General features: G+C 39.9%; 1 protein-coding gene across 1 annotated transcript in view; it reads left to right on the plus strand.

Moving 5' to 3' along the window:
* The first annotated feature begins 252 nt into the window (after positions 1-252).
* The window catches only part of LOC121519630 (receptor-type tyrosine-protein phosphatase N2-like), a 361,356-nt gene continuing 342,249 nt past the window's right edge, over positions 253-19,359 (plus strand). Inside the window, exon 1 of the mRNA XM_041802418.1 lies at positions 253-490. Coding sequence (XP_041658352.1) covers positions 397-490 — 94 coding nt within the window. The 5' untranslated portion in view covers positions 253-396. The remainder of the gene's footprint in view (positions 491-19,359) is intronic.

A 19,359-nucleotide genomic window follows, 5' to 3' on the forward strand; every position in this document is an offset into this window, starting at 1 on the left:
TGGCGTGACAGAGTTAAGTGGAGCACACACGGTGTTAGGACCTATTCCAGCATCTCCTTCTTTAAAAAATTACGACTCAGTCTCTGAGACTAAACCAGTCAAAAATGACTGCTTTGATATAATAGACATTTATTTTGAAAATCCTCACCGGAAACACCGTGTCTACAGTCTCGTGCCTGACGTTGTGAGCGCTCGAGCCCCCAGCAGCAGCAGAAACAGAAACGCCCTGCATCCTCTCTCCTCTTCCTCCAACATCCATCCACCGTAACGTCCCCCGGCTCTCCTCTGCTCCTCCAGCCGCGGAGGACACTCTCCGAGCGGGCAGAAGACGAAGCGAACCTCGGCGGGAACAAAAATGGCCTTTTAACACTTTGGAGAAATCCCAGGAAAAGAGACATGGATGTTTGGCTTATTTCCTCCCAGCACCTCTTCCTCCTCCTCATCCTCGCTTCCCAGAGCTGCTCCTCCGCCTCTGCTGACAGGAGATTCGGTGAGTAAAGAAACGGCTCGTTATCGGTATTTATTTTAACGGCACCGTTAACCTCCTCAGAGCCATTTTACAGAGATGAGCCCTAAAGTGATGTGTACAGGAGCCGGCAGGCTGCTGACTGCAGCTTCACCTGAACCGAGGAGGAAAAACAAACAGAGGAAGGCTGCAAACACACAGGAGTGATGAATATCAGAGAAATAAAACCCAGAGGAGCCATGGAGTCTCTGCTGTTAGTCTATCAACGGAAATATGGAGGCTAATTATCCAGGAAAAGTAGCTGTTAGACCACAGAGAGGGCCTACATCTGCTAGTCTGAGCTACTTTACACTATAACGATTAAAAAAATGGCATAAAAATACAATTAAATGTGGTTTATTTTTAAAGCATGCAACAACTAAAATACCTCTAGAATAAGTAGAGTGCTTGAACAGCCACAAACATGACTATAAAAATATCAGGTCATATTATAGTTCACCACAACTTAGTATGAATAAGACATTTATAGTAAAATAAGCATAAAATATTTTAAAATTAATACATAACACAAGTAAAATAAAACTGTAAAATGAAAAAAGTTTAATGATAGTTACTGAAGTAGATGTAAAAGAATATAAATGATAAAATAGATTATTGACATTGCTAGAAGTATTACTTCTACTTCTACTGATGCAACTTACTATTAAAAATATCTTTAATAAATAAAAGTATTGGAAATACATTACACAAAAATAATATTTATTTTCCATAATTACCCACTAATTTTATAGTAATAAGTGTAATTATCTAGTAATTTCTCTAGAATATGGTGTAAATTACCATATAATAAGAAAGCATTTTTATCAAGTGTTAACTCTATAATATTTAGGAAATATTTACCTAATAGAAATGTATAAATTATCAAATAATTCCTCATAATATTGTGGCATAACTCTGGTAAATAGGTGGTATTTTACCAAGTATTTTTTAGGAATAAGATGATAATTTTCTATATAAGTTGCTTAATAATTCCCAGGTAATTTCTTTATTTTAAAAGATAATCGCTTGAATATTTTTGGAAACATACGCACAACTTAAAATAAGTTCTAAAACACAATCATTAAAAAATACACAAGTCAAACACAACGAACGTGAACGTATTTAATAGTAAACAAGATACAAGAGAGGTGGACTTAAAACCATGTATTGATTTATTCACACCAGCTAAAACACAGTGATCAATTAAAAACTAGAAAAGCACTCAGATAGTGTAGACCTTCGCCATCAGCCCTATCTCCCAATAGTGAAGAACCCTTTAAAAAATTCCTGGATCCCTCCCCATGTGCCCCCCACCATGGCAATCGCTGATAACTCCCTCCCCGGTGGGGTGGAAACACGGTGAAGCAAAGCATTGGCTTTGCTATGAGTGGACTGTCATGGTGGAAGCATTGCCTGCCGGTGCCAACAGATGCACTGACAGTCTCACCCATGGTCTCACCGGACGACAGGAATTTTCACCCTCTGCCATGATTTCCACTTTTCCTCCCAACATTGTGAGTATTCTTGCTACAATTCGCTGTCTTTCTCTCTGTTATGCTCCAACTCGTCTCCTCGACCGGGTGTGCGTCTTTCAAAGACTATAAACTCCAAAACTTTGAATAGAAACACACACAAAAATGCTGCTGGGATTGAAGTTACTCATGTCCGCCATCTCCTGGTGTAGAGTGGTAACAGCGCAGACCTCCACCATTAGCCCTATCTCCCAGTAGTACCGAATCTTTTAAAAAAAAACTCCTGGATCCAGACGGTGATCCGGATCACTCCCAAAATCGAATCAGTTCTTCCTTATGCCATTTCTGACATTTCCTGAAAACTTCATCCAAATCCGTCCACAGCTTTTTGAGTTATGTTGCTAACAAACTAACAAACAAACCCATCCGATCACATAACCTCCTTGGCGGAGGTAATAAAACCTTTCATAAGTGAAATAAAATAAGGTTATATTTGAGAAGTGCTGTGAATTTTCACAAAATCACTCTCAGGTGTTTCATCAATATGTTTTAAGTAAAAGTGGTTTAAAGGAGCTTCCCTCATGCCTGGCTCCTCGATACAGTTTTAGAAAATATATAAAAGTATTTAAATCAATTTAAGAGAATCTGATTTGTCCTCCTGTGGATTTAAAGTGGGCAAAAATAAGTGTATAAAATAGAAATTAAATCATTAAACTCACAGCAATCAGATTTAGTGAAATATATACAAGGCTGTTGTTAAATAAATAAATAAATAAATAAAACTAAAGTTATTAACAAGTGTCTTAAAAATGAGGCGATTTAAAAAAATATTTGTAGAAAATTAATCCACAACAAAATAATTAGAATAAAATAAGAAGGGGTTTGCTGCTCAGCAGAGGAAGCTTGACTTAAAACCTGTAGAAGAGAGGCCCTTGGATCTGATGTTTTTGGAGACACTTGTTGAGGTTGTGTAGTTTTCTGTGGTTGTTGGGTTCAAGAGGAATGTAGATTTGTGTGTCATCTGCATAAAGGTGAAAATAGATGTTGTGTTTTCGGATGATTTGACGTAACAGGAGCAAATAGATGGAGAAGAGAATCGGACCAAGTGTGGAAGCTTGAGGGACACCACAGGATAAGAGGACAGAGGAAGAGGAGTTATTGATTGAAACAATGAAAGATCTGTCGGGTAAGTATGAAGAAGGCAGAACCATCCATGTAACGCAATGTTTTGCAGCCAGCCAGGAAAGTGGAACAAAAGAGCGACATTTACCTTGTTTTAGCAGATATCAGGGACGTAACGTTCCATTAATGTGAAACATCTGTTGGTTAAGGAAGAAGAGACACAGGTTATTTAGAGTTAAATAATTTTTCAAACATAAATCATAGCCTCTTCTTTCTTCTCCCCTTGAAGCTAGGCTGTTGTGCCGTTTCAGTGAATCTATCCACGCCTTCGATTCCCTTATGGAAGCTTTTCTCACCAGCATGGAACTTTGGTGACTTTTCAAGGTCTTGGAAGATTAAATCCTACCCAGTAAATCCGACAGTGAACGTCTTTTTATCCAATTCAAATCCATTTTTGATTGTTTCTGCCGTTAGCTTTGTATGCTAACCACCTTATTGTTTCCCAGAATGCTGTGTTGGCTGACAACCAGTGGCAGGCTGTCATACAGGAAGTGTTTTGATTAGCTCATAATAGAGAGAAAGAGACACAGAGAGGCTGTGATGTGTCCTGCTGTGTCTCTGCAGACAGGAACAGCAATAAATTGGGTCAGATTCAGGGAGAATTATTGAAGTAATTACAGAGAAAGATGGCATTGATGAAAGATGTCATGCAGCAAACATGCACCCAGTTTGAAACCACACTAACTCTGCACATTAACCCAAGATTATTTTATCCAAACCAGACATGATCCAGCTCAGTGTTGTTTTCTGCTGGTTTTTGCAGCGACTAAGGGCAGTTTGACACCTACCATATCACTGCCAACTATGCAGATGTTCAAAGGTTAAAAATGTCATGCTCCTGACGGAGTCCATGGTCGGAGTGAGGAGGTGGCTCATGAGGCTTCAGCCCTGAATGTTTTCTTAAATGTCCCAAATCTTTCAGGTTGGTTTTAAGTAGAGCCCGACTGATATGGGATTTTTGGGGCCGATGCCAATACCGATATTGAGGGCTAAAAATGCCAATATCCGATGTATTGGCCGAATTAAGAACATTGATATACACAGGATATATACAGTACATGAACACAAATGTGGACATGTGATCAACCAGTTGCATTTATCTTTGTTTATTTCACAAAGATGCAACTTAGACTACATTAAAACGCTGTATAATAGTCTTTTACTGCGGCTGTGGACCATATTAGACAGGAAAATGATAAATGGAGAGCCATATTTACATCGCTGTGGCAGATATGCACAAAGAATATGTTTATAAAACAGATGCATTTAAGCTTGTGGCCTTCCTCAGGGTTATCAAGAAACACATTGTAAAGTTGTTCTCTAAAGATCTACTATGAGTGAGACTTTCTGTCCCCAAACTGGTAGAGTATGTCACAGGACAGATAAACACCGTATGAAAGCTTTTCTGGTTTGTGCTTTTCAAAGTAAAAGCCTGGTTTAGCTTTTCTGTAGAGAAACTCCGATCACTTGTACAGAATGCTTTTATTTTGAATAGTTCCCGACAAACTTCCTCTGTACACTAAATGAAGTCGCTTTGAGAGCAGGGAGATGCGGCTGACACGCAGAAAAACTTGCGCCCTGTGTGAAAGCTGCACCGGCAGGAAGCGGAGCTTACACGTGCGGCACGCGCAAGCAAGCAACAAAACACGATCTCAGTCTGAAACAGGCGTTAGTCCTCTACTCTGCTGCAGTCGAACTGCGCAAGGATGAGGCTGCCTGTGAGTGCTTAGGGACGGGAGGGGCCCGCGGCTGCAGCACTGCTCAGTGAGAAGAGCAACGATGCATGCTTTCACGTCAAAGTCTCCAAAACTCTCCAGTTACACCAGAAAAAGTCGCTAGATTTGTCGCTATTCACTTTTTTGAAAAAATTGTTGTCTGTCGTCTGAAAACTTGCTCAATATAGCGACAAAGTCGCTAAGTTGGCAACACTGAGTGCGGGAGAGCTGCTGCTGAACTCTGCGTCTGAGGGGGAGGGGCCAGGCACTCGGGCACTCCAGCATGGAGACACAACACAGAGCGACAGGAGCAGAGACAATCACCACGGAGCAAAGAAAGTTAATATATCGGCTACATTTACGCTGATGTTGATTAATCTGTGAAACACTATAATCAGCCTGATTAATCGGCCTGCCGATAAATCGGTCAGGCTCTACTTTTAAGTAGGGCTGAAGGATTTGCAAAAATAATGTAATTGCGATTATTTTTCCCAATATTGCGATTGCGATTTAATGTGCGATTATTTTTAGGTTCCCCATCTAATGTGTTGTCTAACAAACACAAGCAATAAATCACTCTTGATTAAAAAGAGCACCATATTAGATAAACAAAACTAGGAATAAATAACCCTTTAAATGCCGAAGTTGCAAAATTGCATCAAGCAATATTGCTGAATTAAACAGGCTGTAGCTACAAATATGGTGCCTATTGTTGTTACTACTTTACAATAGGAGTTGGTGGACATGAGTAACTTCAACCCCAGCAGCATATGTGGGCCTGTTTTGGAGAGAGAGAGTTTGAAGATGCACCACTGGTCGAGGAGACGAGGAAGTGGAAGAAGTGGTTGTAGTCGGAGCGTAAAAGAGAAAAAAAGAGCGAATTCTAGCGAGAATACTCACAATGCCGGAAGGAATAGTGGCATATTTACCCCTGTGACGATGACGTTCAGTCGTCCGGTCAGACCGAGACTGCCAGTGTGTCAGAGCCACAGTGACTCTGTGTCTATGAGAGTCCACAAGAAGCACATACCGAAGCCGTTGCTTTTCCTCGCAGTAGCCGGGGTGGGGACATGGTGGGGGTTGCAGGGGTGGTCAAAACATGAATTTTGATGGAGGTAGCGGGAATAAAAAACCACTGCGGAGGTAGGGGCATTCGTGGTTGAAGCAGTGGCGGTGGAAGCCGCCTGGTGATGTCAAAATATGCAAATTAGATGAGTGAATTTACTCCCACCACAAACTTTGGCTCATACTGAACATTTTTCTCATTTACAGTATACCTTTATCTCTAACCACTTTCAAGCTGTTGCCTTTTGAAATCTTGATATCAAAATTGAATATTTTCTTGAAAAAACTGTGGCGCCTAAAGGGTTAAATAAAAAAAATAGCGATTTTGATCCATATGGCAAATTTGATATCAATTGCTATATTGAAGGGGATGATTTTTTTGTTATTTTTGCTTCGAGTATGAAAAACACATACATGAGGAAGAAAAGTTGGTAAAGTTTTGTAAAGAAAAATCCACAAAAGAAACTCTAATGTTTGCATATAGTGTAGAGCATAAAACATCTACTGCAAAAACTGTATCTGGTATTCTGACACATTTCAGGTTAAAGAAATATTGCACTGTCTGTGATTAGAATATTGCAGCAGGCCATATTGCGATTTAATCTAATTTGTGATTAATTGCCCAGCCCTAGTTTTAATATGTTCTCTTGCTGGTCACAGCATGGAAATGTTATTCTTAAAGTACTAAAAAATAATATATGTATATTTTTTTACGTTTAACAACATACGTATGTGGGAGGATTAGGGACATTTAACAAAAAAGAATATTTATATGCAAATTTTTTAAAAATTCTGATAAAAATGACAGAAGTTTGATTTTTTTCCAGAATATAAAAAATGCATGCTGGGGCACGCAGATGGTGGAGTGGTTTAAGGTGTGCCCCAGGTACGCTAGCGGCCCAGGTTCGAATCCAGCCTTTGGCCCTTTGGTGAATGTCTCTCCCCACCAGGGCTTGACATTAACTTTTTTGCACACCGGCCACTGTGGCTACTTGTTTTTGAACAGTCATTTGCCACTAAGCATTTCCCTAGCCACAATTTTGTTGTTGGGAAACTATGTGCTGTATGCCATATTGGGAACATCTGGATGAGACAAAACACATGCTCCATTTCCCTCTTTAATGGATATTTAGTTCATACCAATATTAAAACACTGGTTTAATAAACAAATCTAATTCTCCATCAGACAAATCTCCACCAGAGAATGCTGAGGTTGTGGCACTGATAAATTCCACTGGCCAAAGTGGCTTGTTGGAGTCCATCTGGTACCTGCCACAGCTGAAATCCACCTGCATTTGGCTAGTTGGCTGGTGTAAATGTCAAGCACTGCTCCCCACTCTTGTCCCTGTCCTCCTCTATCAAAATAAAGGCACAAAATGCCCAAAAAAAAAAAAAAAAATGCATGCCAATTTTTAATGGTCCTAATACTCTTTTCGTATACACTCACTGAAAATACTTTTAAATTGTTCTAAAAATATAATTTTTAGCATTTTTGTGAATAAAATAATACCTCTAATGGTTTTTATGTGCTTTGTTTAAAAATGCAGAGTTTCAATTTTAACTTTAATGCAGGTAATATAAAAAATAAAACATTTTAAGGAGGCAAAAGTGAAAATTATTTGACTTCAGCATGATATATCATGATTTTAGAGTGATAATGACACTTTTGGCTCAGTTAGTTAATTTATGACATCATTTTTTTCTTAACTTATTTTTTAGGTTGAACAACATTATTTTCGCCTAAATTATGTGTAGATTTGTTGGCATTTTTATTTTAAAATTGTATTAAAAAGTGAACAAAAATAGTGCATAAAACTGTCCGATACGCAAAACAATTCCAGGGAAGTGCCCACCCCGCCTCCATCTTTAGTTCGGGCTTAGCCCCAGATTTTAAACATGTCTGGCTCCGCCCCTGACGGAGTCGGCACAGCGAGGGTGCAGATTCAGAAGTGTAAATCAGACTTTAATTGCAAACAAGACGAGGCAACAAGCATCAGCGCTAACATCAGGCTAAAGTAATGAGAACACACGCTCTCCAGTTCCTGCCTCTATGTCCCTCACAGAGGTAGCGATTGATCTGAAATAAAGAAGTGTGTGTAGTTGTGTATATGTTTGTGTGTTTTTGTAGACTGGAGACATTAATTTCCCTCCTGCAGAAAGTCTATATTTAGCTGATATCTAATATTCCCCCTCTGCTCTGAGATTCAGTCTGCAGGATGACTGATGCAGAGATGTGTTGGAGGAGGAGGAGGAGGAGGAGCGGGAAGACGCCGGCGCTGAGTGGCTGAGTGCTGTGTAGACCCTCCTCCTCCTCCTCTCTCCTCCAGATTACATAACCAGCAGAGAGAGTATGGCAGCCACAGGACAGCTGAGGAGACGAGCGGCAGCACAACAAAGAGCTCTGACACTGCTGCTACTCTCACTTCATTTACACCTTTATACTCACAGCCTTTTCACAGTAGACACTATTGTTTGGTACCCCCCTCCCCCTCTGGTCTGCTTTCACACTAGTAGCATCGTTCTGTCCACAGGCACACTGACATATGTACACAGACTGGTATGGTAGATGTGTGTGTAGTTTGTTTGCAAATCTGCCAAGAAGAATAAAGAAGAAGAGGCAGCCACGATGAAGCCAGCAGGGCTGGAAAAATCTGTTCATGTCAGATCTGAAATATTGATTTCTATGGTTCTGAATCGATTTGAGTATTTTTAGTCAGAGCATTAAACGTGGATGACCTGTATCCTGAGAGCCAGGAAGTATGAGATAGTTTTGCAAGAATCATCTATTAATGGATTCATTTTTGAGAGTCAGACTTTAGTTTTACTGTTTTCTCTCCTGCTGAGGTGTGTCAAGCTGCTAAAGCACATTTCCTGATTGGGGCATTCTCGATAAAAAGGCTTTTATTGTGAAAACCTTGCAGGAAATAGAATATTTATCATTGATTAAACTTCACTTAGCAGAGGTACAGAGAAGCGTACAGAACAGTGTTAACAGCCGCCACAGCCTCTTTGAATCATCGTGGACTTAAAACAAGCGAGTCATGAGTTTAGACAAACCTTTACACTAGTGGTTCTCAACTGGTGGGTCGGGACCCAAAAGTGGGTTGTGGATCTACTCACAATGGGCTGCAAATTTTGGTCTGGAAAGAAAAACATAAAAAATGAAGGGTGGCCCTAATATGCCATTATGCACATGTTTCTAATCATGATTTGAAAAATTAGGGATGCACAATGTTATGGATCTGGTATCGGCAGATATTTGCTTAAAAGGCAAATATCAGTATCGGCTGATAGGCAAAATTTTGGATGTAAATATCGGCAGAAATTTTGATGTGTATTTCAGCATACATCGACTGTAAATTTTGTCCTTATATACCAGTGTTCCCCATATATTGGTTTATTTGTGGTGGTCCGACACAAATACATTAGGCTCACCACAAATAGATTTTGGCGCTGCCTGTTCGCCCTCGCTCTGTGAAGGTAGAGTGTCATTAAAATGTCTACATCGCGAATATCCGAGTATAAATTATGTGGAAGTTTTGAGCAGCCAGCGTGCATTTCTTGCTGGAGTTTCGCTTCTTCCATTGTCCCTGAATGCATCTCTCACAGCAGAGAGTTGTCCTACTCTCCTTCGCCCATCAAGAAAACTCTGCACATGCGCATGCAGTGTTGTTGAAAAGCCAGGATTTAAAAGATCTTGTAAAGACACTTAACCCAGAATACAAGGTTTGCCTGGGTGCGAACATTTTGCTGAAAACTCCCTGCCAGAGTCGTACAAGTCAGAGAGAAGACGGCCCAGCAGCAGAAAAATGTGACCCACTTCTCCACAACAATGGAGGCTTATCTCAGCCTGACAGTTCAAAACAACGAGGAGTTAAAATGTTCCCACCTCCGAGCTTTTTCCCCCCATGATCACACATGAGAGCGTCTTTAGACCTTATTCAAGAAACTCTCCTGTCATGAACTTGCCAGAAACTGCTCCAGCATTCATCAGCACAGATAATGGACTAATGCAATCACAGCTGTGAGCCTGAGTGGTGGACTAGACTGGATTTTGGCCTCTGGCTGCATGCAGGATTGGTGAGTTTTGTGTAGCTTTGCTTCACCCTTAATGAGGAAAATAATTATTTTATAAACAACAATAGTAAACATAACACAGAAAACATTTCAGGACTTTCCATACACTGTCAAAGACACAGTATTTCATGATTTATGTATTTTTGATTTATTAGTAAAAGATTGAATGAAGTCCTTTTCAAAATAAAACTGCTAAATTTGACTTTATATTGATTTTTACTCTCTGCAAACAATTTTATTAAAAATCCAATAGAACAGTCTATCTTTATCACCAAACTAGTGTCATTTGGGGCTGGATTAAATACAGCCGCTGAGAGGCCATTTCAAAATATTGCGATATATATCGTATATCAGGATATAGCAAAAATATATACATTAAATATATTATTATTGACCTGGTGACGGTGTTGTAAAAACCCTTTCCATGGCAGGGATTTTACTGCCAATGCTGCCATTGGTTATACTGTTATATTGAAACCTATAGAGCATAGGGAGAATACTCAAGGCACTAAAATGAGAAAATTCCCTGCCTGAACTTCACTCTGCTGATGTTTACATGCCCGTGTATCTGCTGTCGTGGACAGTCCTTCCCCTAGCGTTGCTGTCAAAGTCACTTAAATCATTTTCTTTCCCGTTCTGATGCTTGGTTGGATCTTCAGCCTGTCGCCTCGATCATATCTACTTCTCTTGATGCACTGGTTGCTGCTGACTAGATATAAGGGTTAATCTTTATACTTTTATTTTATCATGCCCTGTACTGACTGTACTGTCACTCCTATTGTCTTTAAGGGCATTGCAGGGATTGTTTGAAATACCATGTCTCTATGAAGAGCAGCTCTTCATCACCCTCTCCCTCTCTGTCTGCCTCTTCAGCTGCTGCACTGATTTATTTTTACGGCCTGTGTTTGCTGTGTTTTCCTTAAAAGGTAAATTTTCCCTCCTGGGACGGAAACAAAGCTCTGTGTTCAGCTCCGATCTCCTAATCATTAACCTGGACTCAGAGAAGGTCACCGCTGCTTTGCCTTGTGTGACCGGCGCCATGGCGACCATCATTAACATTTCATTCATGATGATTGGTCGGAGGCAGGGCTGCAGAGCTGAGGAGGTCTTTTACTGTCACACACAGGTGTACCTGAGCTGTTAGGTCATCTTTTAAAGACACATTAGCTTCTCTGTTTCTCTAATGTAGCTTCTATATCAGGATGTGAACAATCCATGACGTTTCCTGTCACCGTATTAACTGCGTATGTTTCTGATTTTGGGTTTTATTTTGAAGTTATTGTCCCTAGTGTCTCCTGTTTAGTTTTACTTCCCTCCACTCTGATTGTGCCTTTAGTCTCACCTGTGTCTGATTATCCCTGTGTGTATTTAGTCTCAACCCTTCCTCAGGTCTGTGAGTTAATTTTCTGATTACTTTCATTTTGTTTCCTGCATTTGGACTTCAGTGATGGACCCTGTTTGATTGGGAACTTTTTCTCTCTGTTATCAAGTAAGTCTTGGTTTATGAAAGCTCTTTAGTTACTTCTTAAATAGTTTGGAGCTCCTGAGGGACATCTGGAAGAAGACAGTTGGCATGGCCAGGACATGATGAGACGCTGGTAGTCATGGGCCGGAGAAGAGAAAGTCGTGGCCATAAGAGAGTAAGTCAGGGGAGCAGCACACCCATCTGTGACCACGAGATACTTAGGATACGGTGAGGATGTGGGAATGATATGATAGATATAGTGAACCAGCTAAAACAGTGATACTCAACGTGTGGCTCTGTGGTTCCTTTATGTCTTTATTTGAAATATTATTCCCCTTAAAACCTCAGAAAGAGAAACTTTGACCTCTGAAATTAGTCACATTGATCAGGTTGTTTCCCAGACTTATACAGAAGGCTTTAATTTTCAAACTTAATTGTCCCATGTATCCCACTTTTTGCCACTTTTCACCCAATTAAGCTATCTGCCATTAAATACCACCTTTTTTCCAACATTTTGCCCATTTTTGCCACTTTTTCCCAATTTTTCAGCATTTCTTGCCACTTTCACCCATTTAAGCAGCCTTTTGCTATTAATTACCCCCTTTTTCCCCATTTTTCTCCCCATTTTTGCCACTTCTTTTTGACGTTTTTTCCCCATTTTTGCCACTTTTGGACCATTTTTGCCCCTTTTCACCCTATTTTCACTACTTTTCACCCACTAAAGCTACCTTTTGCCATTAAATACCACTTGTTTCCTCTTTTTTGCCTTATTTTGCCATTCTTGACTGCTCTGTGCCCATTTAGTTAGTCATTTTAGTCACTTTTCTCTCATTTTTTTAAGCTACCTTTTTCCATTCAATACCACTTGTTTCCTCTTCTTTTTCATTTTTCAACTTCTTTTTGCCAATTTTATCCCATTTTTTCTTTTTCACAATTTTTTGCTCATCTTTTTTGCCATTCAATACCACTTGTTTCCTATTTTTTGCCCATTTAAGTCACACTCCTTATGTTTTCACGTTTTTGTCCCTTTTTCACCATTTTTTCACCACTTTTCCCCATTTAAGCATCCTTTTGCCATTAAATTCTGCTTGTTTCCTATTTTTACCCTATTTTGCCATTCTTGACTGCTTTTTGCCCATTTTAGCCCTCTCGTTTTTTGACACCTTTTTTGCCACTTTTATCCCATTTTTGCTCCTTTTACTTTTTTTCACCATTTCTGCCCATTAAAGCGATCTTTTGCCATTAGATACCACTTGTTTACTATTTTTTTGCCCTATTTTGCCACTCTTGACTGCTTTTTGCCCATTTTGGTTGCTTTTCTCTCATTTTTTTTTCCAGGTTTTTGCCCCTTTTCACATTTTTTTCACCACTTTTCCCCATTTAAGCTACTTTTTGCCATTAAATACCACTCATTTTTTTCCCCCTATTTTGCTACTCTTGACTGCTTTTTGCCCATTTTGGTCACTTCTCTCACCTTTTACCACGTTTTTGCTCATTTTGGACCATTTTTGCCACATTTAACTTTCTGTTATTGCTACTTAAAGCCGTTTTCGGCCACTTTTCACCACTTAGATTGTGGCTCTTGCAGTGGTATTTTTTAACAGTTTGGCTCTTTGGTGGAGCAGAGTTGAGTGACACTGATCTAAAAAGACTCCTATACAGATGCTCCACCCCTGAACAGAGGGGTTATCTTCATTTACTAAATCTTTAAATCCACGACTAGTTCTTCTTGTTTCAGAGACGAGTTTGCCGTCCTTGGGTCGATCAAAGAATTTGAGTTTTGCTCTGAATCTCCGCTGCTTTGTTGGATTTATGACGAACTCCCTCTCCGACTTTTTCCAAGTCTGATTTGATTTTGAGGCTTTGTAGTGATCCTAGTGTGAAATTAGAAATCGGAGCAGTAGAAGTGAGGATGTTCTCAGGTGTTCCTGCTGAGAGGGTCCAGTGCAGAGCTGAGGAGCAGATGGTGATTCTAAACCTTTACATCCTCCCGTGGTGTCAACCTGCTGTAATGAACCGGTGCCTCATTTTATTGGTCTTTCTGGATCCATTGACATGGCGTGAATCAATAAATTGATCATGTGACCACTGTTTTTTATAGAGAAGAGACAGAGAGTGATGAAGAGCCCATCAGTGGTAGCTCTGCCTGCTGCAGGCCTCTGTTTGTGTCTGTGTTGATGGATTTCTCCTGTTTTGTTTTTTTCTGAGGGTGCAGGTGGAATCACATCTGCTCTCAACGCTTCTCTCTGAAATGTGTCTGTTTGGCCCTGCAGGGGTTCACTCTGCTTTCTGCTCACGCTCAGAGAGAAGCTCAGTCAGCTCAGCCAGACATTAGCGGCTGTTAACTGTTAGTATTTTTGTTTATAATGAAGAAAGAACGGACCAGCCAGTACCAGGCTGCACCAGCTCAAACATTGACTTGTTTGGCATAGATTTAAACCAACTGTGGCATTTAAGCTCTGTTGACACTGAAGGTGTCAGACCAGTTAAGATAATTGCTGAGGCAGGCTTCAATTAGGACTCTAATTATGAAGATAGATCCTATTAGGTGTAAAGTCCTGCTGCAGTCCAAATGAATCCATTTAAAGAGATGGATTTTTTTCAGTCTTTTAATAATTATTATCAGTATTGGTCCTGAGGAGGGATGAACGATTTGCAAAAATAATCTAATTGCGATTTTTTTCCCCATTACTGCAATTTGATATGCAATTATTGTTAGATTACTCAACGTATGCATTTTTCAACAAATTGAAGCAATGCCATTGCAGAATGGATATAGCCAACAGTTTTACCTGGCAGAGAAGGCTCTGCTCTTAAGATGCCACCCGGATTATTCAAGCAGCTGCTTTGAATTTGCAGGGAGCACATGGCTAAAAACCCCATATGGATGGACACATGAATGACAATGTGTACTGAAAAACATGAAATTATTTTAGAAGCAATTAATCCATAGTAGCATGAATCTGAATATGAGGATGTGACAGGCTTTTTGCTATAACGGAGGAGGCTGAGGTGGAGGAGGTGAAGCTTGTAAAGCTCAGTGTTTATTTTGGCAGCTATTTTTAATTTTAGTCTTTAATGGAAATGCATTTTAGTTTTAGTCACATTTTAGTCATTTCAATCCATTTTAGTTTTAGTTTTAGTCTAGTTTTAGTCGACAAAACCTCAAAACATTTTAGTCTTTACTTTTAGTCCAAGCATTTATTTTCAAGTCATGGTAGTGTGTTCTCTGCTCTCTGCTATACCTGGGGTCCCTGCTTTCTACAGCTAAGAGGCAGAATAGCCCCAGCTACATTGTTTTATGACAGATTTACCAACAGTGGAGAAATATCACTGATTTTGAATGTCTGACGAAAACTACATTACATTTTAGTCTAGTTTTAATCATCTAGATGAAAGTGATAGTTTTAGTCGACGAAATTAACACTGGTAAAGCTGCTGCAAAAAATGAATGTGTTAAACAGTTTTGACATATTTCAAGTTTAATAAATATTGCAACTCTTGCAATTTGTACATTGCAGCAGGTCATATTGCATTTTAATCTAATCTGCAATTAATTGCCCAGCCCTAGTCCTGAGGAAAAAAACAAACAAGAAAAGGTGTGTTAACATAAAAATCAAAAAACACCTCTTTCAGCTCCATTTTTTGAGTTAATGGAACACATTTTTAGTTTAAGATTAACCACACTCAATTATTCTAAGTTTATTTTGTCATTGTGCTCAATTTACTGAACGATAATCCCTTAATCTGCAGAGTTTTCCCAGAATGCCTTTGGGCATTAGACATTTTTCCACCCCCTGGTGATTAAACCAAGGAGTGGAAAAATGATGAAAGACTTGAAAAAAAAATATCTAACTGCGATTTTGCTCATATAGCAGATTTGATATCACTGATGTAGAGAAGGGTTCCCAAATTTTTCAGCCTGTGACCCCCAAAATAACTGTGAGGAAGACCGGGGACCCCCACTGTCCCGAGGATTGGTTGTGGCATAGTTGAACATGCCCATGCACACACGAGAATCGTCTTTTTTTTTTTCTTTAACACTGCTTTGATTTTAGCATAATCTCAACATTTGACCATATTTTTATTTTTAATTGAACCAATTGTAAGCATGTATTTCTACAGAGATGCACAAAATATACAATTTAAAACCATTTAAAATACTCTCCGTTTCTTGGAAGGTGTCTCGCGATGCCCCCAGCGGGTCCTGACCCTCATTTTGGGAACCACCGCTATAAAGAAGGTGCTGATAATTTTTTTCTTATGTTACTCTTATTTTGGTTATGAAAATCATATACATGAGCAGGACAAGCAGGGTTTTTGTAAACTAGTCTAAATAAGACATGCAGTAAATTCTACTGCACAAAAAGGTTTCAAACTGGTGTTTTGACTCATTTCAGGTTAAGGAAATATCCCACTGTGATTTGGAAATATAGCTAGCCATGTTGTGATGTAATCCTATTTTTGATTAGTTGCCCAGCTCTAGATCAGTGGTTCTCAACCTTTTCAGCCTGTGACCCCCCAAAAGGTGCCAGAGACCAGGGACCCCCACTGTACCTGAAGGTGGTTGAACACAGGCATGAACATTCAAGTATAGTCATGTGGAGACAAGGCCGTCCATAAGGGAGGATAAAGGGGAGAACTTTCTGGGGCCCAGCCAGACTGGGGCCCCATGGATGTCAACAAAATCACGGTCCATTGTAAAGTTAAGCTGTGATATCCTATTCAACCTGAAAAAATAACCAGTCTTATCAATGAAACAAATCTCTTTTTTAAATCATTTGTGTAGTATACTGCGTTCTTAAAAATTTGAATCTATTTTGTAAAAAAAAAAAAAAAGAAGAAGAAAAATGGGTTAAACATTGAAAAAATGGGTTAATAATGGCAAAAAATGGTGGAAAAGGTGGTGAAGTTGGATCTTAAAAGTAGCAGAAATGGGTTAGAAGTGGCAAATATGGGCGTGAATAGTAATGAAAGGGAATTAATAAGTGTCTGAAAAGGCTTTAAATTGGCAAAAATAGGTGAAAACCTGGTGAAATGGGAAGAAAATCTATATGAACTGGCAAAATAGTGGTAACTGAGACAGAAAACAGGCAGATATTGGCAGAAATTGGTCAACCTGGCAAAAATGGACATCAGATAGTGAAATGTAGTTAAAATGGGAAAAATTGGGCATAAAAAGTGGTAAAATGGGGTTAATAGTGGAAATAATGGGTCAGCAGAAGCAACATTTGGTATAAGTGGCAAGAACTGGTTTAGAAGTGGCGAAAACAGGCAGAAAAAAGTGGTGGAAAGGGTTTTAAATGGCAAAAATTAGTGTAAAATGGCAAAAATGTATTAAAATTTGTGGGGGAAAAATGATGAAAACGGTTAAGATTTGGCAAAATTGGTGAAAAGTGGCAACAGTGGAATTCTAAAAATATTCTTAGTTTTTTTAAAGAACTCTGGAGACCCCCTCTTAGTGTCTCGTGACCCCAAAGGGGGTCCTGACCCCAAGGTTGAGAACAACTGCTCTAGCTGATGCTAACTGGTAATTAGACCGTATTCATAAGAAGTTGAAGATTGGTGTTGGTGCAGTATTTTACCTTATTTTTGCGCTGCATGCATTTTGCATGACTGAAGTCCAGCTCCAGTCTTACTGGTGTTTTGAAGGAAACTCCAAATAATCCAGTCTCTTTGCTTTCTGTCATGCTGGCAGTAGATAGACTTGCATCTCCATGTTTCTGGGAACTTAGTTTAGATCTGAGGCGTGCATCTGCAGCCCCCTGTTGGCTTTTTTATTAACTGCACCTTAGTGCATGGGAACAGTATATTGATTCTGTAACACCTGTATTGATGCACATACTTATCAGCAGGGAACATGTGATAATATGTTGCCATACCAGTATTTTTAAGGCAGGCCCAGGGTGAACCTGCCTTACTCTGACTCTAATTGGCTAATACTCGGTTGCTACTTTTGTTGGCTGGGTAAGAATATCAGGGTTCAGCCAGTCAAACACAGATCTAGGTTTGTTAGTTATATCAAGCAACATGACGCGAGCTGTCGGCACATCCCTCAGGATAATTTTATAACCACTTTTACAACTAAGGTAGTAAACCCTCAGACAGATCTACAATTGATTTTTAGAAGCTCAGTGAAATTCTAGCTGATTGTTTTTGGGTTGAATAAAAATCCAGCAGGCAGCTTCTGAGCGCGTCAGTGAAGGAGAGCATTGAATACAAAGCACCAGCGCTTCGTTTAACCAGAAGGATGGATCAATGACTCGGCTCTGAACGATCAGTGGAGGAGAAGTAAAGAGGAGGATGAGAGGGACGAGATAAAAGGATGAAGGAGGAGGTGATAGAGTCGGCTGTTTTATCACTGCAGGACACAAAACAGGAGGAGAAGACAGAGAAAGATTACGGCCACTCTAAGCAGACACGCCTCTTCATTCAGTAGTAGATTTCCCCGCTCTACTGCAACAGAATAAAAACAGCAAATGTTGCTTTTACTTCAACATTTCACCAGACAATTTAGAAGGTTAGAAAAAGATTGAATTTGGGAGCTATTGATCATTTCCCTCAGAAGTAAATTGGATTTTTATCACTTTAAAAACAGTGTAAAGCACGGTCAGAAACCCCCTCACCTACTGTATACAGATTAATAGACGACACATAGATGGCCCAGGAGGAAAGCCCTCTCTGATAAGCCCTGGGAAAAACCTGAAAGTGAGTCAGCCTACAGAGAAACTAAAAATAAAACTACAAAAGCAGAGAGAGCTTTTAAAGGCCCACTCAGTCTTCTGTCAGTCTCTGACCGCCACTTCTTATCAGCCGTGCTGAGATGTAAACAAACCCACAGAGATAGAGAGCGGAGAATGCTGGAGCTGCAGGGAAATGATGGAAGTCATGAGATATAGGACGAGACAGAAGGCTGATGTTATGTATGAGTGAAATAATGAAACAAGGAGAGGAGGCCAGGCATCCACATCAGAATACTGAGAGAGTAAACAAACCCACAAAGCAGTTCTTTTCTCATGAAAACCAGGGCTCTGACAGTCTACTTACCTTTGTAGTGCACCGAAGCCTCCTGCAGGTGGCAGTATAGCCTGAAAAAAGAGCACATAAGTCATCCTTACTCAATCACCATCATGCTTTTACTACCTTTACCCTAAAGAGTCAAGGGTCAATGGCAGAATCAGCTGTTTGGCATTTGCAGAGAAGATTTAGCTCATTTTTCATGGGCGCAACCCACATACTCAGCTCTGCTGCTCATCCCACAAATGCATGATCCTTACAAATGTGGAACTATTTAAAGGGTAATAAACAGGCTTTCCAACGGTATAAGATTTATTACCAAGAAGCATTGTTACAACAATGAAATAATCTACCAAACACAAATTTCCTTACTTTTTGTCCTAAGTTTAATTATTTGATTTTGAAAGACATGACATTACTGTAATAAGTTATTTTTAATTATTTTGCTGACCCCCAGGGGTCCCCAGACCCCAGCTTGAAAACCATTGGTTTAGAAAACCAAGATACAGCTCCATATAAGACAGTTAGAAATCTTCAGAAGGCCTAAAACTTTAGTTTCAGTTTCATTTCCAGCCATGAATCCCCGTTGTGTCAGAGAGGTGAGGGAGCATAGAGCTAGAGGAAGTAGCAACGATTCTGTGACAAAGCAGCTTTTGCAGATTGTTGATGCACTCTGTTTCTTCACCATCTGAGATCGTCCCATCCTGCACCCCTAGTGCCAGGGGACATCTGTGGAGCTGGCTTTCATCACCACACATACACAGATGTTTATCCCGGCGCTTTGCAGAGTGTGGGCCGGGGCCCAGTGGTGGGACCCAACGGTACTGTAGGTGGGCCATGAGAGGTCATTTACACTTACTA

The sequence above is a fragment of the Cheilinus undulatus genome, linkage group 13 (genome assembly GCF_018320785.1).
Source record: "Cheilinus undulatus linkage group 13, ASM1832078v1, whole genome shotgun sequence".
Lineage (NCBI taxonomy): Eukaryota > Metazoa > Chordata > Actinopteri > Labriformes > Labridae > Cheilinus > Cheilinus undulatus.